At 39.9% G+C, this 27,540-nt stretch overlaps 2 protein-coding genes across 7 annotated transcripts in view; both read left to right on the forward strand.

Annotated features, from left to right (window-relative positions):
• The window catches only part of FGD6 (FYVE, RhoGEF and PH domain containing 6), a 76,341-nt gene extending 67,556 nt beyond the window's left edge, over positions 1-8,785 (forward strand). The window contains 4 exon segments of the mRNA XM_014963299.1: positions 220-347; positions 1,080-1,208; positions 3,368-3,516; positions 5,656-8,785. Of these exon segments, the coding sequence (XP_014818785.1) occupies positions 220-347; positions 1,080-1,208; positions 3,368-3,516; positions 5,656-5,692 (443 nt within the window). The 3' untranslated portion in view covers positions 5,693-8,785.
• Positions 8,786-11,436: 2,651 nt separating this feature from the next.
• Positions 11,437-27,540, forward strand: part of NR2C1 (nuclear receptor subfamily 2 group C member 1) — a 57,006-nt gene continuing 40,902 nt past the window's right edge. For 2 of the 6 annotated variants that reach the window (XM_014964026.1, XM_014964028.1), the window contains exon 1: positions 11,437-11,555. The gene's annotated coding sequence lies outside the window, so the exon portion shown is untranslated. Of the gene's footprint in view, positions 11,556-25,210; positions 25,593-27,540 lie in introns of those variants that run through there. The other 4 variants (XM_014964023.1, XM_014964027.1, XM_014964024.1 and 1 more) reach the window with 3 other exon arrangements.

Genomic DNA, 27,540 nt, shown 5'->3' on the forward strand with positions numbered 1-27,540 from the left:
GTCTGTGATTTGGACGATTCTAACTCATGGTCTTAATGATAATACTGAAAAGTTAATTCAACAATGAATTTATTGTGATTAGGTGTTACTATTGAAACACTGTAATCAGGATAAAAATTCAGCTTTTTTTAAGAGAACAAAACCCAAAAGTCCAGGAATCATTGCCTGTGTTTAGTCATCTGTGACATGAAAGCAATATATTCATCCTATCCATTTTAGATAACCAGTGCACTCCTAAGACCGGATCCCCAGTCAACCATAAATCTCCATCAAGTGCCTTGTCTACAGTATTACATAGTATTCCCTCTGGAAGAAAGCAGAAAAAAATCCCTGCAGCCCTCAAAGAAGTAAGTGCTTTATTGGTCAAAAGTAATGCCTGTTGGTATTATGTCATCAATGTTAACAATGAAAAAACAAATTCCATATTTTAACCATCTTCTCTAGAATCAAAAGTAGATTTGTAAAATCTATTGTAAAAATCTGTAAGAGTGGTTTGGGCCTTAGTTTTCTATAGGCAGAGATCTGAACTATGGAGCAGTGTCTAAACTGCATAAACACCTCCGAGACTGACTGTCTTTCTGAATCACAGAATTGTAGTTTCTTTCATGCTTTCCAGTGTTTCAAGGAACTGTGATTTACCTCTGCACCAACAGTCAGTGAGAAGACTCCTACTCCAACTCAGCTCTCAGCTTATGATTAGGAAAGGTAGAGCTAAACTCTGCCTACCTATACTGGAGGTCTTGGGAATGGGAGGAAGGAATTTTTCTTCTTAGATAGGAATGTGTGGTCTCCAGCTGTATGTGGTCCTCAGCCTCTCCTGTCTTGTTGCACCCAATTTAAGTTCCAGCCCTTAGTGTCTGCAGAAACCTCTCTTCCATATCCCAGACCAGGTAGATGGTGGCAGACAGAATTGTTTTTATTTCAGCCATCTGAGTTAATTAGCAACATTAACTTGAGATCAGGTAAGAATTTGACTCTTTGACAGGACAGGGCTCTGGAGATCTGTTTTAAAAAAGCTGTACTGCAAAAACTTGGACAGATGCGTAACTCTTGGGTGTTGGGCTTGCTTTCCACTTCAGGTTTCAGCAAATACAGAAGACTCTACAATGAGTGGCTACCTACACAGATCTAAGGGCAGTAAGAAGCCATGGAAACACCTATGGTTTGTTATAAAAAATAAGGTGCTATACACATATGCTGCTAGTGAGGTAAGAGCCTACATATTAGAAATCAAATATCCGATGATAACACTGCATTTGTAATAAAATTGTTTATTTTTATGATCTAGAAACAAACTGTTAAAATAGATCACCTTACAGTAATGGATCTGATTGTGATATAGTATTATGAAAAGGCCCAGTGAGCTCGGTACCATAATATGCTGATACAGCTGTGCTGTTTCTGATTCCAGACCTAGCTTTGAGTATCTCTGCACTGCACACCATTGCACAGTTGTAGGTATGTTCTGAGCCAGTTGAATACATGGGGGTCTCTTTAGATGCGTTGCACTGGACTAGTGGCAAAGCCAACATTACAAAAGCATCTTTAAGTGCTTTGTTCTGCAGTTCCGTAAGGTATTTTGAGTGCTTGGAAAATGAGCAAACTAAATCTCTTGGCTTCTCCCCAAACTGTCATCTTCAGAGTTATTTAATATACAGTGCTGCAGTAGAAAATAAGAAATGCATCTTGTCTAATGGCATTTGCTTTTTTATTTAGAATGTGTAGTCCTATTGCTGTGTGGAATAATCTCTAACCTCTCTCTCTCTATATATATATGTAAAAGCTCTGGACATCCCAGTATGTGCTGAGGATGTAGTTTTATCATTTTATCATTTTTCCTGCTGTAATGCCAACCTTTATTTTAGTACTTCTGAATTGTGCCCAGAACCTGTGATGTCATTTCCACCACAGCACTGGCAATAGTAAAAAAAAATCTTAAATAATTATGTACAAAACAATTACTTATGCAAAGATTTGAAAAATATTTCAGAGCGTTGTGTCTCTTCTGTCAGTTGCAAAGGAGACTTTGGCAACTGTAAAGAAACTGTAAAGAAAGGCATACTACTAGTCTGTGACAGTCACCTTAAATCTTCTTTTACTTGGCTTCCTCTGAGATATCAGACTTCCAGAGTAGCTTCAGTTTGCAGCTCGCAATCACAAAATTAACTTTTTGCCTATTTTCTTTAAACTAAACAATATCTGTCTTTATTTTTCATCTTGATAGGCCATTGCAAGAGGCACTGTGTAGAGAGTCTCAAGGGAAAGGTCCAGTGTGGCTTTAGCCAGGAAACCCCACTCAAGCCACTTATATTAGTTCCAAGGGATACAAGGATTAGTGGTAAAAAGACCACTTATTAGTGGTACAGAGACCTAAGATAGTAAAACAGATTGCCAAGTCTTACTTGATTATATTCCAGTATCACGAACTGCTGCTTTCACAGGATACTCTTGTTTCAATGTAGAGGCAATTACCAAAGTCTTTACCTGATGTGTCAGTGTTTAAGTACATTCTTTGTTTATTTTTAATATCTAGAAGCATTGCAGGACCCTGCCTAGTTACAAAACGCTGTTTTGGAATTTGCACGGAATGAAAATACTTTTTTTTTTTTCCCCCCCTCCCTTCCAAAAATGCTGTGCAATGTATTTATTAATTAAAAGACAAGAGTATATAAAAAAAAAAAGGAAGTAATTGAGATGAATGAGGAAGGAAAAGGGTTTCCTTTTTAGTCAGGTTTTGAAACTAAGAGAAGGTAAAAAGGTACGGGTTCTCTTGCTGCTCTATCCTAGCCAGCACTTGTGAAGACTCAGCGACTTTTTTTCCCCCTATCCTGTGAATTTTCAGCAACAGAAAGCAAAAAAGATTCAGTGACCAAAAAAGAGCATTTGGAGTGCAACTCCAGTGCTTGAGAACATGGGTTACATGCATAGCTCCTTCTTTTAGCATACCCAGGGCAGCTAATAGCATCCCTTACCGCTTTTAAGACATGAAAACTCACTGCTGAGGTTGTTGGAGAGAGCATTGGGCGAGATGGAGCTTTAGCCTCTTGCCAGGTAGGAGTCAATCTTTTGATAGACGTAGTCCTTACCAGGCAGAACGATGAGATTGTACAGTGAAAGACAAGGTAGATGTTATCAGGGAAATAAAAAGAGGAACAGCAATGTTGAAGTTTATGAGGTTTTGTTATTTCCTGTCCCCTGATTCATGCATGGAGACTATAAAAAGCGGCTTTTTATGCATGACTATTTGTAATGTTTGTTGTATAATCTGTTGCAATGGTATGGTGCATGGGTAAAGTCTACATAAGTTCCTTAGTATGTCTTACAAGCTCTAATTGTCATCTTGTTTGCCTTTTTCCCCATAAAATAGGATGTGGCAGCATTGGAGAGCCAGCCTTTACTTGGATTCACAGTCAGTGAAGTAAAAGATGAAAACTCAGAGTCTAGAGTGTTCCATTTACTGCACAAAAACACTTTATTTTACATATTCAAAGCAGATGATCCCCATTCAGCTCAAAAGTAAGAAACTATTTGAATTAATTTATGGTTTTTTTTCTAGAAAATGTTTCAAGAGTCATGAATGTTAACATTCACAGATTAAGCATATGTACAAAAGATGCGTATTATATATGTAAATAAACCCTTTAAATTACTTAGACACAAGGTCCTGCTTTCATTAGGACTTCTGAAATGCTTTAGATGAAGCAGCAGACTGCATTTCTTTGTAAAAGAATGAATGTAGGAGAATGGAAAAGTCCAACATAAAATAAGAAATCATTAATTTTCCTAGCCCATTCCTCTATCCCTGTTCTCCTCATGTGAAAATTGAAGGTTACCTGTGGAGAAATCCAGAAAATGTTTTAAGAGTTAACTACAGATAGTTGACTTCCTTTTTTTTCATCTCCAGATGTAAATTTTAGTTATTTTTAATGGCTATATGGGAGTGAAAATAAAGCGAAACCTAAAAAGTAAAGGACAGAAGTTTGAAGTGTGTGTGCAGATCTGTCTGGGTGTGTCATTAATAGGTAGAAAACATTTGCTATGTAAATTATGGAGTAAGCTAGGAATAAGCATGGAAACAATACATTTAAGTTATCTTGCCTATATGCCTGGCTTATTTGACTGGTTTCACTGCAGTTTTCCCAAGTGAATTTTACATTAAAATAGATTTAATGGGCTAACTAGACTATTATTACTACTTAAGCATTCAAGCGGCTGCAGATATAGTTTTATGCAAATAGGGATATTCTGAAATACAAAGTACCCAAGGCTACTGAAAATTTTGAACAGCTGAGAACGTGCTTAATGACATTTCTCTACACACAACATCTGGATGTCTTTTTTTGAGTTTTCGGGAGACTTTTGTCTTGCAGATGCACACAAATGTTTCCTTGTTAATTAAGATAGTATTCTCTTGTTTCCACTGTGCCCTCCTTTGTACTATATAAAACAAAACTAAAAAAATCCAAAGCATTCAATAGCTTTGTTTTCCTATTCAGACAATAGCTTTTGTCATCAGTAGGAAAACTTGAAATTAGACATACTCTATTTTACTGAGGCTAGGAATAACATTAAGTACCTTAAATTGCAAGCTTTCTCCAAGTATTTAATATCCTCAGGAGAGTTATGCTGAAATTACAGAATAAATGCTGCTTTGATAGCATTAAAAGAAAAAACAAAGAACATGTTGTTGGCCTGTTTACGTGAGTGGGCACGGTTTTTTTCCTGTTAGGGGCAAATAAATAACTGATGTACTTCTGTAAGTACAGTAGCAAATTTTAATAGATGTTTACTTTTTTGATGAGCTTTGAAATTGTCAGTCCAGTACTATGTTCAATGCTTAAGCTGTTTATGAATTCCTTGTATTTGTATTCCATTTTAGTTATCTTTAATGAATGGCAGCGGAAAATACAGTGAGCCCTATAAAGTAAGGGGTAGAAGTTTGAGTTGTGTGCGCAGACAGGCACAGGCACTTACACACGCTGAATATGTTCATACCAAAAGCTTGAATTCAAAGAACATACACACAGTTACCAAATTAAACACTCAGGGCAAGGAAGAGCCAATATCTGTCACTAACATTTAGATACCCTGTGAATACTAAGACAGTTTTGAATTTCCATGATAAAAGATAATTTTACAGTCTTTGTCTCATACAGTTCATGTAAGATTTTCACTCGCAAAAAAAAATCATCAGTATGTGGATCCCTTAACTTTAAATGCACACAGTTGAGCCCTCACTTGGAAGACACAATTATTCCATTTTTTAGTGTATTTGACAGTGTAGCATCGCAGTGCTTCAGAAACATTAATTTTTGCAGCATCTTTGAGAAGGTGAGGATTTTTATCACCTTAATCAAGTAGAAACAGAAACCCACAGCTATAGGGGGTAAAAGTATCTGAATATTAACTTTGAATTTCCAGTTTTGAGACACCTTGGATCAGCTGTTTGGGACTTCCCCCACACACCCTTTACTCACACTTGTATTTTCACAGATATAATGTGCAGAGTTATCTGTTAAATATGTGATTCAGTAGTAACATATATTGTGTGTCTGAATATGGGGAAGTTCTGTCGTCATGCGAAGGCACCGTTCCACAGCAGCGTGACTGATACTTTTACCAGCAACTTCCTAACAGTGTTTAATTTTCTAATAGGTGGATAGAAGCTTTTCAAGAAGGCACCATCTTATAGCACTGTCACCATCATGTCTGCAAGTGTAAAGGAAAATAAATGCCCAAGGATGGTGGTAAAACAGAGTACAGCAGCTGTTCAAAGAAATGGAATCCTGCCGTCTCTACCTACACAGAATTGTATATTTGTCAGAATTAGGAGTTGGTGCATTTTTAGTGTAAGGTAATATTTTTTTAAAGAATTGTGTGTATTTTTGTGTTGATACAAAATGTGTTATTTATTGAATTCCGATGTTTACTTTAATGGTCAGAATTATTTGTGAGGTCTGCAATGAGATCCAAAGTGTGCATGTCTACAGAATGGCAGGTCATTGGTCAACATATTCCTAAAGTTTGTGCTTTTTTTTTTTTTTAAAAACCCAAAACAAATCTTTTGCAATTGTACAGTTCCTCATGGTTTGTGTATAGGTCCTGAGTTGCCGATGCTCACTTTGCAATTTACCGAGAACAGATCAGAATAGGAATTTCAAAGGGTTTGGATCTTTGTCGACTATGTAAACTCCTTTATGAGAAGTTGTATAATATTGCTGCTCCTTTCCTTGAATGGCAGTTGAGATCTTGCATTAAAACAAAACAACGAATTCCCTATCACCGAAGCTATTGCAAATTGCAGTTCAATTATTAAAAAAGGGAAAAGCAAAAAATATTTCAAAACAGACGTTGCAATTTTCAGAGATAAGGCACTAGAGCTTCTACAGTACTACAAATGCCAAAGAGACTAAATGAGTTATCTTCAAACAATTGCAGGACATATTTTCTTTTATGTTTCCAGTAGTAATTTAAAGCTGAGTAAAAATCACATTTTTTATATACAGGGAAAAGATGAAATACCTTATTTGTTTCAAAACTTTGTGTCAAATCAGTTCTGTATGCAATATAAAACACTGTATAACCTACTGTTCAAAGAACGTTAAACAAATATATGCACCCTGCTCTCCCAAAATTTTAAACTATTGTGTATTTAAATATTATATTTGAAATGGAATTGCCATACCAAGAAAACCCAGCATTTTTAGTGCAGTTGGCATTGAAATGTATACCATTCTTTGAAATACCTTTAGTTTACACTGTGGTTTATTCTGTTTGACACTTTAAAACACAATTCAGTTTTAGGTATTTAAGGTCTTTTTTCTTTAAGCAAATTGTCAGTATACCTCAATAGGAAATACTTAGTGATGATTCTGGTGCATTTCTTCTATTTAATTTTGAAAACTTTTTAACACTGTAATAGCATAAATGGAACTAGAACTATGAAAAACACATGAAAGGAAGCCATTTTTATGTCAAATGCAACGTGTATGTAGCCAGTTAATTTTACTGTCTGAAACACTTCTCAGTAGTCCTCTGAATAAAGCTAGTTGTGGTAAGAGAATTAAGAGCAAATCACTTTTAATTAATAGTTTGAATCCATGTTAACAGCTATTCTGTGGCCTTACAAAGCAAAGAGAATAGATGATAGAATAGTAGTCATCACAGAAAGGCCAAGAATGAAAACGCAACCTACAATTTTCTTATTCCCTCACATATCTCAAGATCAGGTCTAAGATACTAACATAGCTCTGAAGAAGCTTGATTTTCCAAAGCTTCTTTTAAGTTAGTAGTGGACTTGGAAGCCTAATGCTTAATATTAAGTATACCAGTAATTTCCTTCTGAATCAGGGACTTAAAGCAGTCGATCTGGCTTCCATCATGAATGCTAGAGATTTGAAAATAGTGTTTGAAATTCAGTGGGAGTCTTATCAAAGCCTTTATTCTCTTTTATCTTAATACAAATGTGCTAAGTGAATATATTTCTCTTATTATATATAAAGGGCTTTTACTTAATTTTCAAAACCAGCTGTTTACTGAAGCCACGTAAGCTATTAACATGTCTCTTCAGGGTGATTTCTGACATGGTTTTACTGTATCCAAAACAACACTGACACCAATGTAACATAGATGTAATGTGGCTCTTCCAGTCGTTATCATCAAAGAGAAGAGCTTCTTAATATTTTTACAGGACCATACACCAACTAAGATGGAAAGCCATGAACCAGAAAATTAATCAGAAATTTGGCTAGGAGCAAGCTAATTTAATTTCAATTTATGGTTTGATACTGATCTTCCTGCTGCAAAACAGCAATAAAAGTGAAATACACACTGAATAAGGTGCCCAAGTTCTGCTTCATGTGGCATCAAACTACCTCTCAAGGATTTGGTGCAGAGTGAGAAAATAGTTTAAAGTGTTCTGTGAAACTCAGAGGACTTCTTCCAGAAGCAGCTGATCAATCAAAAAATTCTTTCTGTGACAGAAATAGATTGGAACAGAGCCTTAAAAACAATAGTACACATATTGCAGTCTAATTCTGTGTGAAATAAACTATCTTTTTAAACATGTCTGGATATTTCTTTTCCTCTCTCTCCAGCACTAGTGCTTTGTGCCATGTGAAGAACCCACAACATAGGCAGTTCCATAAAATTTCAGATGGTTGCTTTTCAAACTTACCCTATTTCTCCAGTTCACCTCTCATTTTGATTCATTGCCATCAAAAGTAAAGTATTCATTTCTTGATTTGGCTAAATACTAAAACAAGATCAGAAGTTTTTAAACACCTGGCTACCTCTTCTTACAAGAATCTATAGTTAATAAATAATTTAAGATTGGTTAGTAGAACGTGAGACAAACGTTAGCATTGAGTATTAGTTCTAGCATCTTTAATCTTGGAGAAATTAACTGTTCTAGGATCATGAATTCTCTTTAACTTAAAACTATTTTTGTGCCCAAAGGACTTAAGTAGATAGCTGAGCAGCTACGGAACACACTTTACTAAATATTTTCTGTGTGTGGAAACTTGATTACTCAATTATGCATATTACATCATAATGTAAAGAGATGTTTGGAAAGACACATTCAATGTCTTTGTGTGCCGGAACTGCTGCCCCCTGTATTTACCATCCAAATAGGCTTTTATTTGGAGCAGTCCTATATTGTACTGTCAAAATGAAAAGAACAGAATCTTTATTTTGTAAATGAAACCAATTTAAAGTTGTTGTAAATATTCCTGTGGATATGTATCATTTTTGTATAAATAAATTCACACTAGTTGAATCTGCATTGTGGGGTTTTTTTAATATTTTCAGAGTTTTATGTGTTATGTAATTTGTGTAGTTCAGCAGTTCTGCTGATGTTCAAACAGCAGAATCTGCTGCCATTATCCTGCACATCAGCCTTGCTTTAAAATTCTTACTGTGTTTTGCCCTAATGAAAAGGCCTGAAAAGATAGGCTGTGTGCTCAGACTGACAGAGCTGGATCTGACCACCTGAAACACTCGTTTTAAGTGAATTATCTCACTCATGTCAGCAAAGACAGTACACGCTCTCACTACCAAAACTGGTATTTTTGCTACAAAATTTATTTCTCTTTCTGCCCTCCTGTCTTTCCTTAGCTGCCTCTTGGTGTCTAGTTCTTTGTTTTCTGTTCCCTCTTCCCCAGCTCCCCAAACTAAAAGCCCATGCCTTCACAAGTTCATGATGTTTGTTTCCAGTAATACCCTTCCACAACCTGTGCTGGAATGTGGTTTGCAGACAAAATGTGACAATCCGAAAAACTGCTCCTGAGCAAGTGTCACCTGTAGGACAGTTTTATCTCCTGAATCCACCTCCCAGCCCTGGGACAGGATGGCTCTTCTGAGCTTCATCAGCCCAGGAAGGAATCAGGCTCCCTGTGCCAATATGCACAAATGCAGTGTGATCTACAGGCCCAGGAGAAGAAACTGTAGCTGCAGCAAGAGCTGGCTAGGAGTCATTAACCCAGAGAGAAAGCAAGTCATTAATGCAATATTCTTGAACATTTATCAGTGGAGATAAGACAGTTCTGGAACACAGGATACAGGATAAGAGGGCTATTCACTCAGTCTCCTGGAGAACAAGCATACTCGTGGCAAAGCAAGCATCCTAAGAAGCCATCATTCTAGAGAACATCTATGTGAAGGTCAAATGAAGGATATTACATTATTATTAAATCCTTTTGCAAAATCCAGTTCTATTAAAGTATGCCTGAATCACAGTTTCTATTGGCGTTAAGTATTTTACAGGGCCTGTGAGGGAGAGATTTGTCTGTCAGGTTAGTTACGCTACCTCCCTGTACTTCTCTGACAGATGTTTGAATGCAGTTTTTTGATAACTTGCAGTAGCAGCATAAAGGTTTTTGCTTCTCTGCATGTTTTTGATAGGGATGTGTCTCTTGTAATCCCGGCTGACACAGCTACATGTAGTAGATGTATTACTGTATAATACAGATCAAGTATGAATTGGGTCACTTGCTAAGAAAAAAAAAATCAAAACACGTTTTATTGGTTACAGTGACATTTCTGTTCTATTGAGAATATCAGAATATTTGTCTGAAATAAGCTTTGGTTCAGATTCCTTGGCATTTGTTAAATTAAACTGCAATAAGCTGCATTTATAAAGTGGATGTGCAGCTCAGGCTAGTTGGGGAAGTGACAAGTACTGTCAATTAAGAGTGCTGTAACATTTGACACTTTCAGGAAATAACAAGTTAATTGCTCCCATTTAAATTTTTTTCATGAGGTTCATTTGCATTTGGCTTTGGGAAGGCGTTGCATCAAAAAGCAAAATTCGATGCTTGCAAGTACTGACTGAGCTAGTCATCTTCAGCTTTGGTAGCTCCATGCAAGAGCAGCTGTGGGACTGGGGGTGGGAAGGAAAGCTGTAAAGGAAACAGCAAGATAAGAGCCTGAGTGGTTTTATTAATGTTAACATATAAATTGCTTGTATTCTTTGGGGTTTTTTCCTATCTCTGCTTCTCAGATGTTGACGCTTATGTCATCGGATTCAGCAGAAATTCCCCAAAATGGTCTAAACACATTTCAGATAATGAAATCGTGCGCACAGCCCCAGCGGCCTAAATGATCTTGGAATTTCATGATGATCTCCAACCACAGCTATACAATGGAGGTCACTAAAATAGTTAGCATGAATTAATTAGTTAGCACAGCTTTGGTCCCAATGAACGTTGAGACACAGCCAGAACAGTACCAAGTTGTTCTTTTGGCACTTTTTTGAGAATCCTCCTGCAGCCGGGAGCGCGCTCACCAGCGGCCAGGCTCCCCGTGTCCTTTCCAAACCCTGTTGGGAGCAGCCTTGACATCTAAGGAGGCCATTTGCTGCTGCTGCCACCACACTGGCGCAGGGAGCCAGCTCTCTCCAGCCGGCAGCGCTGGACTGCTGCAGCAGCCGGGGGTGACTCACGGCAGTGAAGCGGTTCATGTCTCCATCGTGGGGCACCTTCCAAACCGCACCTGCGACCTCACCTCCGTGCTCGCCTCAGCGGGAAGGCCCCCCCGAGCGGCCAAAAGCGAAGGCTTTGCCCCTGTGGTGTTGCAAACGGGCAGGTTCCACCTTCCTTGGCGGAGAACCGCAGCGGGGACTCGGGATGCTCCCGTTCTCCCCGGCGACAAGGACTCCGGGCCCAGCCACGTTTCCCCGCCCGCGGGGGAGCCTCGCCTCAGCCGCCCCCTCCCGAGGAGCGCGTCCCTCAGGCGACGGCCCACGGCCACCTGCCCGAGGCACCTCAGCTCTCTTTCCTCCCCGCCGCTGCCTGTGCCCGGCGGCGCCAGCGCGGACAAAGAGGCAGCCCCGCTCGCCGCGGCCCCCGTTAACGGCCGCCGGAAGGGTGGGGAAGGGGAGGCGGCCCCTCCCGGCACGGAGGCCGGGCGCAGGCGCATCCGCCGCGGCGGGGAGGGGCGGGGCCGAGCGGAGCCGAGCGGAGCCGAGGGGGCGGGGTCGCGAACTCTGACCTCCGGGAGCCGCCGCCGCCTGCGCCGCCAAATAGACCCGCCGGAGAAGCTGCCGGGCCTACCAGGTGAGCGACTCCCCGGCGGCGGCGGACGCGGCCTGGTGGTGAGGGCGGCGGCGGCGCGCTAACGGTGCAGGCCGGCCCGCCGCCTCCCGCCGAGCGTGGCGGGGCGCCGCCCGTCCCGTCCCATCCCGCCTCAGGCCTCGGCGTGCCCCGCCGGCGGCCCCGCGCCCCCCGACCTTTCACCTACAGGAACCGCTTTCCGCCTCCCGCCGCCCCGCATCCGGGCGGCGCCGGCTGCCGCTCCCCGCCGGGCTCTCGGGGCAGAGGCAGCCGCGGGGGCTAGGAGGCGGCGGCAGCGGCGGGCGATACCACCCTCGTGCTGGGCGTCCGGCCTCCCTCCCCCCCGGCCCCGCCGCGCAGCCATTTTGTGCGGGGCGCCGCGCTGCGGCCCCGCTGGCCGCGGTGGAGGGCGAGCCCGGGCGCTGGCCCGCAGCCCCTTCCCTCTCGCCGCAGCCCCGGGGAGGGGAGAGGCACGGGTAGCCGGCACGGGTAGCCGGCCCGGGCGCTGGGCTGAGGCTTGGACGCCGCCGTTGTCCTTCCCTCACCGCTGCGGCCCTAACGGGGGGCGGGAGGGGATGGCCCTGACACCCCTCCACCCCCTCAGCCGCTTTGTGGCTGCTCAGTCCCCTCACCCCGCCGGGCTCCTCAGATACCTCAGCGGGGTTTATTTGGGTTGTGGTAGTATGTCCTGCATAATACTCCGTATTATTTTTGCTGGGGCGGATGACCCTGTCGTTGTCCCTTATTTTGTCTGGTGGGGTGGGGTTTTTCTCTTGAGCTGCGGGGTTTGGGGGTTCTTGACTCGGTGCTGCAATAGATTGTCTTTACGTGTAAAAAAGCACAACCCCCTACTGTAGGTTAAATTGAAATTTGCGTGTTGTGGAGGGACGAGGGGAGATGGTATGTGTTGTGCAAAGAAACTTACGCAACAGGAAAAAAGAAAAGTCTTTTGATACTGATTTCACTGCAAGATGAGAGTGTGGACATGATTCTTGGAAAATTGAGTTGGGCGCTTCATATGTGAAATCCCTTATCTTAAGCTATTGATATCAGCATCAGCAAAGTGCTCTTGGCAAAAGTGTAGCAGGAAGAGCTGCATCCACACCTATCATAGAAAAATAAGGTGGCAAAAAATCAAAATAATTTTCTGCAGGACAGCTTCCCGATTTTGGAGTCAGCATTGTATAAATAGCAATAAAAGTATCAGAGGGGAAGGCAAAACATCACATTACTCTGCTGGACATTGTAGTGTTGACCTGGTGACTCTTTGTTCTACGCTTTGTAATTTTGGGTGGCTTTTCCTGTAATGGCATTTCTACCTGGAAAAAAAATAATATTTTTTTTTCCCCATGGTAGTCTGTGGTAGACAGCTGTGACGTGAGATGTCCCAGTCCAACAGAGCATGTACCCACAGCTTGGTCCTTACTGTACAGGTTTCCTCAGGGACACTTGTTTGAGAGAAGCCGTAAGGTCTGTGAAATGCTCTACTCCTCTTGTCTGTAGCTCTTTCTCCAGAGACATTGCAGACCCTCTCGTATCACAGAACAAAGTGTTTTCACATGGTGGTGGTCAGCTGTGTGTGTGCACATGCATGGTAAAGTAAGGAACACAACTGACATCATGTGATGGGGTGTCCAGTCTTCAGATGCTTCTGCAGTTTCTGTAAACGGCTCTGTCTGGATGACTGGACACCACTTGTTAAGTCTTGTATTCTACAACATATCAAAATGCTTATTACAGAAAAGAGCGTGCAGCAGTTAAATTAACTAGCTTTGACCTTCCCCCTCTATTCTTCCTAATATTTCTGTTTCCCTTGATGGTTGTATTTTCTTGTGAAATGTTGTCATGAAAGGAACAAATTTGGTGGGAGTTCTGGTATCTTTAGGAATAGCCATAGCCCAGGCTAAACAGGGAGAAGAGGGAGTGTTGGTTTTTGCCTACATTGATTTTTCTTGTCACGTTTTTAACCATCTGAAGACAAAGCATTGAGCACCATATATAACTCTGACACTGACTTCTTTTTGGGGGGAAGGAGATTGGACCAGATGACCTCCAGAAGTACCTTTCAACAGGAATTATTTCATTATTGCATTCTGTTATGAAAGGTGTATTGGGCAGGGGGGAACACAATGCACAATACCAAACAAAAACCCAGTGATGCTGTAGGATACAGTTAAATAGTTCACATGCAAGATACAATGACAGAATGCTTAAAGCTAATGTGCTAGTCCAGTGAAAACTGGCTTTCATCTATAATGTGAAATCTAAATATTTACACTGCTGAGATTAGTTTGCTTGTTCCCTATGCTGGTAGTCAACTTTCGCTTTGATTTATTATGTGCTCATTGTTCTGTGCTATTAAAATTTGTGCAACCAGTGAAGCAGCTGGAGTTCCCTTAAAGTTTGTGAAGGAAAGCAGTTTCCCTAAAGAAAGTAACCTGCGTCTAATGTCTGGGTGAAAAACCCTTAAAATAAACCAGCACACCTTGCTTTCAAGTAGGAAGAATACTTAGATCAGCTTTGTTGGTTTGGCCAGCCCTTCTCTGAAAGGCTGTTCAAATTTGTTTAATGTAAATTACTTTTGTTCAACTTGACAGTAAGACAGGCTGGACCAAGATAAGTATTTGACTGCCTTTGTAGGAAGTTAAACCAGGAACTATAAACCACCAAAAAATAAAGCCAAACCCTCTGCTATTGTCATATTAGTTATAATTAATGGTTGTTTCATTCCAAACAAGTTGAGGTTGCTGTTTATACCTTAGCAGTAACTTTGTGGTGTTAGAACTGCCCCATTTGTTTTTGAACTATTAGCAGGACAGTGTAAATGTCAACATGACTGATGCTTTCACTCTTGACTTAATCGGGATATTTTTTCCAGAGTGCTTTACATACATGTTTATAGGAACTTAAAAAAACAAGGCATACACTATCTAACAAAATCTAATCCTGTGGAGCTGATAAAGAGAAGAAAAAAAACCCAAAACAAAACAAAAAAAAACAACCAAAAACTGGACACCCCAAAAACCCCGCACACAAAAAGCCCCACCCAAAAAAACAGAGAAGAGGCAGGTGATGATATTTATAAAGGAGTATTTTTATCTGAAACAGTGTCAACGCAGATTTATGGGAAGTATGTGTGTGAAACTCAGGGCTGTTTTTCTGAAGTCAGTTTCTCTGGATATGAACGTGTACATGTACACATGGATATGACCACGTGTACGTTGTAAGGGGAGAGTTATTAGCAGTACTTCTGAATAGGTTGGAAAGTCCTTTCCATAGCATACCTTTGTGTATCAGCTGTCTTGTCTGTGACTGTAGTTTGGTGAATGCTCTGAGCAGTTACGCCACACCACACTGAAATGGGCAATTTGGTGTTTTACATAAGTTGGTGTCACAATATGCACTTTTTCCAAAAGAGGTGGTCTTATTTCTGTTTCTACCTGCTTTTCTTGTTACATGTAGCTATAGTTAGCTGCAGGGTGAATAAATTCAGAAGATGAGCTTACCTTTCAGCTATACCACCACGAGGTCAAATGAAGAGGGGGACAAAGCTGTCAGACAGGAGTGGGGCTACCCCTCTTTGTGAAATGCTGTAATTATACCATAGAGGATGTAATGCCTCTCTGTTTGGAAGAAGGGTTTACACTTGCTATGCTGTGTAAGTGTAGTCATTGTGTGCCAGTGTGGGCCTGGCTGAACCTAATCCAGTGAAGGGGAAATCTTCAGTCAGATGAACTTCCCGGTCTGGTTACTTGTGCAGCTTTGTTCTGGGACAGGCAACCAATGTGTTTTGTTTTGGTTTTTTTTTCTTCCTTTGGCAGTGTAGGATTTTGCAAGCTTCAGATGGAGATGCAGGCTATGGCTGACATCACCCAGGGCAGCCTGACTGCATTAAATGGCTGTGTCCTCACCTAGCTCTGGCATGTAGCCAGGGCTCATGTGAGTGGCTTCAGCTTGCAGAGACCTCCCATACCTTTCTTCCTCCTTCCTTTCCCCCCTTGTTTTTGGGGCTCGTGAGCTGAATCAGCTTTGTAGCTGTTCAGGCAGGTTCTAGAGATGACATGATAAAAGCAACAGGAGCCCAGGGCTAAAAGTGGGGCTATGCCTTTGGTGGCCCAAACGCTAAGAATGACTCTGCAGTCTCCTGAAAATTTATCTTAGCAATTCTGTTTTCTCACCTCTCCTCCCACTGTAGCACTTGCTTACATGAAAAAGCAATGAGAGCAATGATTCTGAATTAATTGTACAGGTATGCCTGCAAATGCATCTTTCTCTATTGCTCTGTGCCTTCTAATTATTCCCTTATGCTTTTACAAGCATCTCATCTTCCCTTGCTTGCCTGCAGGTTTAGCTGCTTCAGCTTCCTGTGGTTATCTATCTCTTACATATGTACTTTCTAAATCTTGATGTCGTGCAAGTTTAATAAACAGTATCTAACTGTGTGTCAAGAGTCACATAAATATTCCTTAGCTCATTGATAAAGAGAACATTATTCCATTAAGTCTGCCAACTGTTCTACCATCTTGAGCAATATGGCTTATAGAATGATAATCCAAGAATAGCTCATTTAGCTTCCCGTGTTCATTGAGGTTTTCTTGTATGAGGCACTGAGCAGAGTGGTGTCATTTGTTTCACAAATGTGTTTGGATTCCTTGGCTTAATTTACTATCTATGAAGCACTGCAGAATACTGTTCTGAAGTGTAAGGAAATGTTAGTGCTTAAGTAACAGAACCCACTAACTCTGATGCTTTTAAACATAGAAGGATTAAATTCTTTCTGTTTTATGTGTAGGTATTTATTAACCAGGTTTGGCATAGGTTATGCTGAATTCTTAATTAGTACATGATGAGTTTGAGAATGGAAATGAGGACTGGTTTCCATTTTAAGGTACAGAGCAGCTGTAAGCCCAGTGTAATGACCTGAGCTAAAATAGCATATCCTTAGTTCATTTTCTGAGATCTGTTAAAATCATTTACTACTGAAGCAATATGACTATAGAGAGAGATTGAAACAGTTTCTTCTGAGAGGGAATACTTTTCCAGTTAGCTTTCTATTAAGTTAATCTTTTGAGCTTTCCTAAAAAGTCATGCTGATTTTCTTGTATTTCTCTTCACTGTGGTACAAGAACAGAAAGTAAAGTTCACAATAACTTCTGCAGTCATAACTAGTTGATGTGCTTGTACCTAAGAAGTATCTAGAAAGTTATGTTACTTTATTAGTTTCAATGTGTATCTCATTTTGTACAGATGGACTTAATCTAAGAAAGATCCCTGTATTGACATACATTTGGTACATGTACATAGACATTATCAGAATCATTATGCATTCCATACATAGTCAGACTGGTTTGACACTGCTAGCAGGGCAAGTCAAATTCTACAGATTTTTCAAGCTTTGTTTTTGCACCAGTAAAACTACACTGGCCAGAGTTATGACACTTTTTAAAAAAATAAACTGGAGATCTCTGGGGTGGACAGAATTTTCTCATGTTGTGTCTTCATACTGCTGTGGTTTGTTCTTACTCATTTAAAGGGTGTTAAATCAAAATCATAGAACCATAGAATTGTCTAGGTTGGAAGAGACCCTTGGGATCATCGAGTCCAACCATCTACCCTACTCTACAAAGTCCTCCCCTACACCATATCCCTCAGTACCGCATCTAAACGGCCCTTAAACACAGCCAGGGATGGTGACTCAACCACCTCCCTGGGCAGCCTGTTCCAATGCCCGACCACTCTTTCAGTGAAAAATTCCTTCCTAATGTTCAATCTAAACCTCCCCTGTTGGAGCTTGAAGCCGTTCCCTCTCGTTCTGTCACTAATTACCTGTGAGAAGAGACCAGCCCCAACCTCTCTACAGCGTCCTTTCAAGTAGTTGTAGAGAGTGATGAGGTCTCCCCTCAGCCTCCTCTTCCTCAAACTAAACAGTCCCAGCTCCTTCAGCCGTTCTTCATATGATTTGCCTTCCAGGCCCTTCACCAGTTTCGTTGCCCTCTGCACTCACTCCAGCACCTCGATATCTCTCTTATATTGAGGTGCCCAAAATGGAAAGCAGTTTGGCGAGCACGTCTGCCAACTCTTTCAGCGCTCTTGGGTGTAGCCCATCCGGTCCCATAGACTTGTGTGCATCCAAGCAGCTTAGCAGGTCACTGATCTCTTCCTCTTTGGTAGTGATGCTCTCATTCTGCTTCCCCTCCCTGTCTCCTAACTCATGAGGCAGGGTGTCCAGGGAACAGCTAGTTCCACTGCTAAAGACCGACGCGAAGTAGGCGTTGAGCACCTCAGCCTTTTCCTCATCCTTTGTGACTATGTTTCTCTCTGCGTCCAATAAAGGAGGGAGATTTTCCCTAGCCCTCTTTTTGTTGTGAATGAGTTTATAGAAACATTTTTTATTATCCTTAACAGCTGCAGCTAGGTTGAGCTCTAGCTGCGCTTTGGTTCTCCTTATTTGCTCCCTACATAGCTTTGCTACATCTTTAAAGTCTTCATGAGAGGCCTGCCCCCTCTTCCAAAGGTTGTAGACTCTCTTTTTGTTTTTGAGATCTAGCAAGAGATCCCTGTTAAGCCAGGCTGGTCTCTTACCCCGCCTACTTGTTTTTTGGCACATGGGAACAGCCTGCTCCTGGGCCTTTAAGACTTCTTTTTTGAAGTACGTGAAAAATCAAGTACTTGATAGTGGGGCAGCTATACCAACAGTGCAATGCTATAGAACAGGAGATATTACCATTTCTATCAAATGGAGAGTCCAAACATAAAGAAATATTCTTCCTGCTACTGTTTTTAGAGTCCTTAGTCTACACTGGTATAATATTTTGAAATACTATTAGTAGGACAATACTACTAGGACAATAAAGTTGTTTAACTTTTGTCTCTCGAGAAGGGTATGAGTTAAACATTTATGTCTTCTGGGTATAACTACACTAGTGAAGTGGTTAGCGCGTCTCATTACCAACCCTCAAACCTTCTGGCTCTTCTTGTGGGAATGTTTCCTCACCCATTTCAGTTGAAGTAAGCCAAAACCAATTTTAAAAGTAAGTTATGTGGACTAAAACATTGAGAAAACTGAGGAAGAGGTAAAGAAGAGTAGTTGAATTAGTGCAAGCTGTTGAATGTTTTCCACTGACGCAGTGGCTTATGGAGTGCTTATCTAAGTACATCGCTAAGTAGTGATGGAAAACTATTTGCAATGATGCCTCGTTCAACACAACTTAGTTCGGACTGACACTGATGATAGTGATGTATTTAAAAATAACTCTGACTTCTCCTGCCAAGAAGACTCGCTAACTCATTTGCTAGGGACATAAACTAACAGTATTTACATAGAATTTACATACAGAAAGAGATTCTGGTTGCATTTCATTTTTGAGTCTGAAGATTGAGGAAGAATGCAATAAATGCATTGTAAGTAATACAGTGGAAGTCCAATGCCTGTCTTTTGTCAAAATGCCTGCTTTTAGATGCTTCTAATAAATTGGGTTGGGGGATTAAGATTTTGAGAAGAGATGAATATATAATTCTGTCTCTCGATGAGTTAGTTTCTTTTTCAAAGGTTTTTGAAAGAGCTTCATTTTTCTTATTATGTAGGAAGGAATACTGTCAAGCAGTTGAGAAATAATTTTGAAAACAAATGCAGTGATTATACTTGTAAAGCAGGTCTAGTCGTTATAGATACAGATGCTGATATTTGTGTTACTCTGTACCTAGAGTAACAGAAGAGGAGCCTTAGTGTATTGGGTATCTTTGAAGAAAGTAATTTTCCCTTGGCCCCAGAAATTTACCACTAATGAGAAAATACACAAATGGATCATCACAGATAGAGGTAATACGAGGGTACAAAAGTAGAATACAGGACAGTTGGAGAGGCAATGATCTAATCATGTTGACAGTCTAAATGCTGTCAGTTTTGACATCGTTTTCAGCAACACATCTCTGACAAATTGAAGGAAAGTTATGGTTTTGTTTTGTAGAGTTTTAGAAGGGCTGTTTCCAATCCTAATGGCTAAAGTTGTAGAAGGAAGTAAGAGCTTAAGCAGTGAACAGTATTGTTAGCTTACATGGGCATGGGACAAAGCATTTCTTATAATTTTCATTTTTCAGAACCTTAATGGTAAAAGTAAAGGCAAGGGTTTTAAGTGTGATGTGAAAATGGGAAACCAGTAAAACAATTAAGTAATAATTGCTATAAGCAACTCTAGAATCGCTGGTTGAAACAAGGAGTGAAGACAATAGCTTTTGCAAGAGTATTCAAAGTGAGATATGAATGAGGCAAAGCTTAAATTAAGCTTTGGCACTGGTTGCAAACAACTTAGTGCTTGATGTATGGGCAGGAGCCTTGGCCCTCCTCCTTCCCTGTCTTGGAGTAATAACGTAACTGTAATATTGTTGTGGGACATTATAAAGAAAATCCAAAAATATGTGCTGGTTTTTTCATGTTGTATTCTCTGGTCTCTTTTAGAACTCCAGCTCTTACCCTTTCATTGTTTTAGATAACTTTGGAAAGGAAATATTAATGTGATTAGCAGTCTTTAATGAGCATCTGGATAAAGTTTAGTTTATCTTGATTTGTATCATTCCCTTTGAAAGAACAACAAAGCATTCCCAAGGAAGAAACCATCAATTACATTTGATTCAATCTACCTCTTTGCTATACTAGCAATAAAAAAACATTTCTCATATGTTGCCTGTTGTATGCTTTGAAGGTGTTGGCATGGTTTGGACAAATGTGGGGGGAAAAAAAAGCCTTTCTGAAATCAGGTAGATTCACATTAGATGAGAACACCTCGAAGATTACGTTCAGTTATTGAAGATCAAAACTCAGACTGTGATGGCAGTTCCTTAAATCTTTTTCCTTACTGGGAAATGAAGGGTTTTTTTTCTAAACTGTTTAAGGAATATTTCCCACCTTCAGATAGCACCAAGTTTAAAATATATTAAATATTTCACATGAAACAATTTAGCTTTTGGAAACTTCGGCTGGAGTAACTCAGGAAAAGAAGCTTTTAAAAAGATGAAAAATGTGCTAAATTTGTAAGTTTACAAAAGAGAATAGAAAGCACCCAAAGCACTTTTTCCACTTAATTCTTTGCAGGGATCTCTAAAGAGTGATTAAGCATTCCTGATGTGAAGTCTAACATAGATACCTTAGCTAAGCAAAAGGTGAACTATTAAACTTCTTACGTCTGTCCCAAAGTTAGCTTAGAAGTTGTTGATGGCCAGTTCTCCTTGACTTGTCCAGCCCCCTCGTCTCCAGTATCAAGTACAGCCAAGCAGGTATCCGACCTTGCTGCTTGTCTGTCTCCACAGGGACATGTGCCAGACAGCTGGATGGGCCAGAAACAGAGGGTACAGTTTCATGGTGCGGTTAGACTGAATTACCAGTTCCCCACCAACAATGATGGAAAGGGAGGTTTGCCTCCCCCTTCATCTTCCGTTTTTTCCTCCTTCCCTTGACTTCTAACAACATGTTCTCCCTTTTGTCTGTGGTGGAATGAATCTGACTGCGAAGTAAATTATTAGCTCAGTGTGCTCACCTAGTAGATATTTGGTGTGTTTCTGCTAGGTTAGTTTTCTGTCTTTTTAGTGAGTTGAATTTTCCTAGTGTGTGGTCAACACCACCACAGATTGGTCAGGGTCAGCAGGATCTCCTCCCCAGGGGTGAACTGTAATTCTGTTCAAGCTGCCGTTGAAACTGTGCCCTGACTCTACAAATAAGAAAGAGGTTTCTGCCAGATGAGTTCCTTGAACTGACTGCTCAGGGCATTATGTGTATGTCAATGCCAGCACAAGAAGAGATGAAATAATAAAGTGAAAATGGGGAATGGGATAGGAATGCCTGTTTCAGCCAGCCGTTTCAGCCAGCCATTTCTGCAGTTGAGCTGCAGCCTGAAATGTTGCCTGAAAGTTTATCATGTAAACATTGAAGTTGGTGTGTTTTTTTCATCATTATACAAGCTCTTCAGAGCAAAGTCATATGGTTTATTGGAGGTGATTTAAGTTAAGGCATTTCATTCCGGAGTACTATTGTTATAAATACTGGGTTTGTCAATTAGTGCCCTTGTGTTTAGGGACCACTGGGTTAAATAAAGCAACAGCAAGCAAAAGAACTTACTACTGAATGTTTATGCAACTTGAAATTTCAGGTGTCAAAATATAAAACATCATGTAATTGATCTGTAAATTCTTGTTAATAATACTCTAATTTCACATTATTAAAAAAAAAAAAAGAGAAAATATAAAGGAATAATCCTGTAAAATGTTGCACTTTTTCATTGTATGTAATTACAAGTCACACTGGTTACAAAAGACGGGTGTGTGATACATGAAGTTGTGCACCAACATGAGCCACAGCCTCACTTGTGCCGTATCAGGTAAACGAGAGAGGAGCCAGATTTTTATTAGCCTTAGTTTAGGATGTAGTTGAACATCATATTTGCAAGTTTCAGTGTCACTAATCACGATTTTTTTTTTTGAAGTCCGTGGAAATTCCATCTCCTCAGGCCAAAATTTAGATTGCACTCTACTTTAAGGGCTCTGATAACCTCATCAGGGACATCAGTGCAACTCCTGACGGCACTCCTAGCCATCGTCCCACCTACAATATAGGTGCTGTTGAGCCAGTTGCTGAGCATTACTGTTTACTGCATGGCATTTTAACACAATGGTAAAGGCAAACTTCAGAATAGTGCACTGGTCTCTGGTGATTCAGCAACCAGTGCAGAAGTAGCTCATCCACAGGTACACTTTGGATGAGAAGATGAGATGGAGGATTAATTCAGAAGGGTGCTCCAAGCTATGCTGCCTCTGCTTATAAGCACTGCTGAAGTTGGACCAGCTTTACTCAACAGCAAGAGCTGTAGTGGGACTGAGTGCTAAGGACTATTAATTTCCCAGTTTTTGTGTACACAAAGGAATTTCACTTGCTGAAGTGAAGGAAGCATAAGATCACATCTTCAGATCATAGATCAGGCCTGATGTACATGGGTCTTAGGAAGTCAGTGCGTTGAAAAGAAATTAAAAATCTTCAGAGGCATATATTGGCAATTAACCGTTTTAAAAAGTCTTAGTTTTGTTTACAGGCTTGTTTCACTACAGAAGTTTAAAAATGCAATGTTGCAACAGTATAAATGCAGCAGTACATTTTATGCCTGTAATAGGACTGTTTCTAACTTAATTCAGTTTTTGACCTTCATAATTTGCGAGTCAAAACAATTGAAGTTTCACAACTTCTCCATAAATGGATTTATCAGTATTTATAACTCAAGAATTTTACATCTCTGCCATATATCCTCAAAAACATGTAATCACAAGCTCAATACCCTCAAAAACAGAATTTGCAGTGAAAAATAAATAAGGCCTCACCAGAAAGATGATTCTTCATGCCAAAAACTTCAGCGATCTCTCTCTCTCTTTATTATTTGTTGGTGGCTTTGAATGACAAAACTTCAACATACTAATATGAAGAGCTAATAGCCCCCTCCTTTTGTTCAAGTGATGATAAATGTCACATCAAGACGCCGCAAATTGTCAAGTTCTAATGCATGCATGAAAATGCAGAAAAACTGAGTATACTCTTACGATGCATCAAGTACTGTTGTAAACACTAATTAACAAAACTGCTTTCATAGCTCTTTCATAATGTAGCAGTTGTCAGTTGGTACTGATATGAATTATAACTAGGAGAGATCCTAGTTACTGTGTTGAGATTTTTTTTATATTTGTAAAGGTATGCTAACATGCATGAAGACATAGGACAGCCTCAACCTGTTCTCCAGATTCCTTTTCATCGTAAGAGTTCAGTCTTGTTTGTATGCTTGAAGTACTCTGTTCTTGCAAGTCTAGTTCAAATGAGAAACAGATGCCTATTTTAGATAAAGTTCCACAAATTCACTTCTAATGGTTTATGCCTCTTTGTGAGATAGTTTCCCTATGGCTGGAGCATCACAGTAGAATACAAGTTATATGCCATCACTGCTTTACTGCAAGGTAAAACATGTCAGTTTAAATCACTTTCAGTTTTTAAGCTAACTTGTTTTACTCGTACATCTTAGCTGTGAGGGCAGTCGCATCTGCTTTAGAAGAACAAACCAGCAGGTGCAAAGTAATGCCTTAAAGCACACACCTCCGGATTCTGAAGGTCAGTCTTTTTGTTTCCTGCCAGGATAACACTGCAGAAGCGTGCCTCAGAGCTGCAGGATGAGCTAACCAGCAGCACAGAACAATTGGATAAGCAGCTGAAAAGCTTTTGGTTTGGTTTGAGGTTTCTGTGTCTCAACAATATATTGGGATATATATATATATATTGGGATACACTGGATTAGTACTTCATAGCTGGTGAATTCATTGCTACGGTCAAGAATGTATGCAGTTTCAAGATGAGTTTCCCTCTAACTTTCTCAGTTTTTATTGTTAACTACTTGTAGGTAAAAGAGGATTTTTTTTTTTTCTAAAATGCACTGTCAGGTGTACAGTGAAACATTAATGTTAAAAGCAGCATTCTTAAAAGCTGTGCTTATGTGGTAGTTGACACCCTCTATGATAGGTACTTAAGTGTTTGTTATGCTTTTTTGAGGGATGTTTTATCTGAGAGCTGTGCCACTTACAAGTCATTCTCTAAAGATAGAGGAAAAACCTCCTTGAAGGTGCTTTGAACAGAGAGGTGACATTCTTCAAGTTCAGAAATACCTGGGTTTGAAAACTTATGTGAACACAGGTTTCTCTCTCTTGCTTCTGAGAATCGCTTTTTAAAGAAAATCTTTTAACCAGTAAAATTCTTCTGATTGGGGAAAGATAGGAGCATCACTTGCTTTGGGAATATTATCTAGTCAGGCTTTCATAGTTCATTGTCATTTCATTAGGCTTTGATTTAACAGTTATCACCATTAAAGCAGTTTGATTCTAAACAGAGAATTTGCTTACCACTGCCATTAGTTTTTTCTTTAACTTTGTTTATTCTGGGGCCATTTAGACTATATTGCTATAACTGAGAAGATCTTGGAGATTGTGATTGAGTAACACTCTTATTCTGTTCCAAATTCCTTCCTACTTTTTGTCTCATCACTGACTTAGAATTCCTGCAAAAAAAAAGCATCATCAAGACGGGGAATCTCTTGTAGAAAATCTCTTCCACTGCTCTTCAGAGTTAAACAGAGTATACTTACATTGCTCTTAACAGCAAGAATAAAGGATGCCTATGGCCGGTTCTGGATTTGAGAGAGCTGAGTATTTTCAATATTTTATTAGCGCTGTTTGATAACACTGAATTAATAATGTAAAAATGCCTGCTCTCTCTGGTAGCTATTCGTCTTGCTCACGAGAGAGAGATCTTGTTACAGACAGTTGTTAGCACCAATACAGAGCTCTGCCATGGCCAGTACCAGTTCTCCCCATGCACTTGGTGAGGATGTGGCAGTATGGCAAAGAACACAAAGTCCAACATCTCAAAGATGAGACGCCATTTAGTTCTGTGTTGGGACTTCAAAAGGTCAATATCTGTTAATTGGAGGGGTAATTAATAAGAGGTTGAAAAGTCTATGCTGAAGGGTATTTCTACTAGAGAACACAACGATTAGCTGTAAATAAGCTCACGTGGGAAACTTTTATAACTGTGCCGCTTTCCTCACATTGTTCTTAAAAGTAGCTTTGAGTTATTGAGGTTCTCATAATTAGAAAATAATACCATTCCTAGAAATAGGGGATGAGGCAAGAAGATGGATCCCTGTCAATCTCCTAATTATACAATACTTTAGCTTATGGACCAGAAGTCTCTGCTGGGCCACTTCACTATCATACGTGTTGCCTGTTTTGTCCTATAGCTGTATGTTGCTTTTTTCATCCTGTGTTGCTTGTTTCTTCACCAGGTTCATCTGTAAGATCCAAAAATACACGTGTCGTATTTCCAAGGCTCATCTCATAACAATTTATAGAGCTGTGGGAAAGTATGGGAGACTTCAGATGGCTTAAGATGATGCAAATTGCTGCTGCTGTGTGAAGGTGTGATCTACAGTTCCTCTCCACCGCTGGTACAGCAGTAGTGTTTGCATGGTAATAAAGCAAGTGCAAGTCATTCCTTGGGCTGAGAACTAACACAGACAAAAATAAAACTTTGCTGCTGGCTGTGAAATTACAGCTGTAGCAGTGCAGGTACCGGGAAGAGAGGCTGGAAACCCAGGCCAAGAAATAGGTTAGGGCTAGCCCTTTTGGTGACAGATTTGTTTTGAATAAGGTAGTGTTGAGTCTCCTACATTAAAAAGAAAAAACCTTTCTCTGTGTTAAGATTGTGGACAAAGTACTCGTGAAGGATTGGAGAAATCAGATCTCCCCATCTTTCAGTTACTGAGTTTGTGGCAAAAACATTAATGTGTTGATATGTTAATTTAAACTAATTGTATGACAGAAAACATTAAAGAGAGTCTTTAATGATAATTTTTCAGTGCCACAGATATGATAGGTACGGATTTTTAATTCATGTCTGAGTCAATTTCTGTAAAAGTTATTTTGCAGATTTTGCCTCCTGTGCAAGTTCAGTATTTGACTGCAGACTTTTACTAGATAAACAGTAAATTAAGCTTTTCTTTTCACTGTACTATATTGTTAATTTCCATGCGCTGCTGAGCTGGTGCAACACAGCTATAGCAGTAATAATTAGTATTCAGTAGTCTTGTTGGAAGATGCTAATTCTGCAGGGCAAAACACTAGAAGTTTTAGAAAAGCATAAAATAAAGTACTGTAGGCTCTGTTAGTAAATGTGGCTAAAATTGAGGTGGTCATGATCATGCTTTGTTATGCAAAAGATTATAGACCTAGCTTTTCTGATGGGAAAATGATACTGATACAGTTTAGTTTCTTTCGGGAAAATGCTGTAGAAAATGCTAGAGATAGTGATTGCAGAATGGAAGATGTTACTGCTGTCTCAAAAGGCTAACATAGGGAAACACGTATTCTCCATAAAATTGGTTTAAAATGCTCAAAATAAGCTTTCCTGTGCATAGCTCTTTAAACTAGACACTCAGTGAAGTAAAACTTTAAAATTAGATAGTTGTTTATTGTGTCCTTGAAAATACCTGCACAGTAGACCTCTATGGAGGCGGTCAAAAGATTTTGCAAATCAAACTGCTTTAAAAATATTGGGGATTTTTTTTTGTAATTGCAAGCAACTGTTGTTTCAGTATCTAAGAAAACAGTGCATTTTTGAGTTGTAGAATATTCCAGGTGCATGGGGATATCAAGGGGGTCTCCAGTCCAAAACCTCATTCAAAGTGGGATCAGCTCTGAGATCGGACTAGAATTTAAGCCTTTTAGGTAGCTTACTTTTATTATTTTGCAAAAAATCATCATATGCACAATATTTCTGGTATGTCAAATTGCCACAAAACGTTAAGATCTTCCTCTGAAATTACTCTTTGCAAAAAGTACATCTCTCTTTCCCAAAAGTATGTCTGACTTACTAAATAATTCTCTAATTTGCTTGATTTGCTTTTAAGATGTTTAGCTTTTCTTTTTTGCGTGTGTGTGTGTCTTTTTTATGTGATAGTACTGATTGCTGGCGCTGTGTGTGTAAACAATGCAATATTTTGTTGCTAGTAAGTATGTTATTTAAAAGAAGAAAACATCTGATGGAATAGGTTGGCTGAGTTGAATAGTGACAGTGCTGCAGCTCAGTGCGTGCAGAAGTGTGTTAAGAGGGTGCGCCTGTGAGGGTGCTGACATTTACTAGATCTTCTAAGGAGATAATACTTTCCAACATAAGCTTCAGTCTCATATGTTTTATGTGTATGTCTGTCATCTTTTGTCTTAATTGAACTAACAGTGCAGCATGCTGGTGGGTGATTAAGAATGGTTTACGGTGCCCAAATATTTCTATAGTCTTCCATACATCAGTCAGGATTTAGTATACCGCTATGCACGCTTCCAAGGCCTGCAGTTCTTGCCCTAGTCAGAAGAGGTATCTCTTTCCAATTATAAAAGCAGAGTGAGCTCCAAAATGATTTAA

This window comes from Calidris pugnax, unplaced genomic scaffold (genome assembly GCF_001431845.1).
Source record: "Calidris pugnax isolate Ruff unplaced genomic scaffold, ASM143184v1 scaffold44, whole genome shotgun sequence".
NCBI classification, from domain to species: domain Eukaryota; kingdom Metazoa; phylum Chordata; class Aves; order Charadriiformes; family Scolopacidae; genus Calidris; species Calidris pugnax.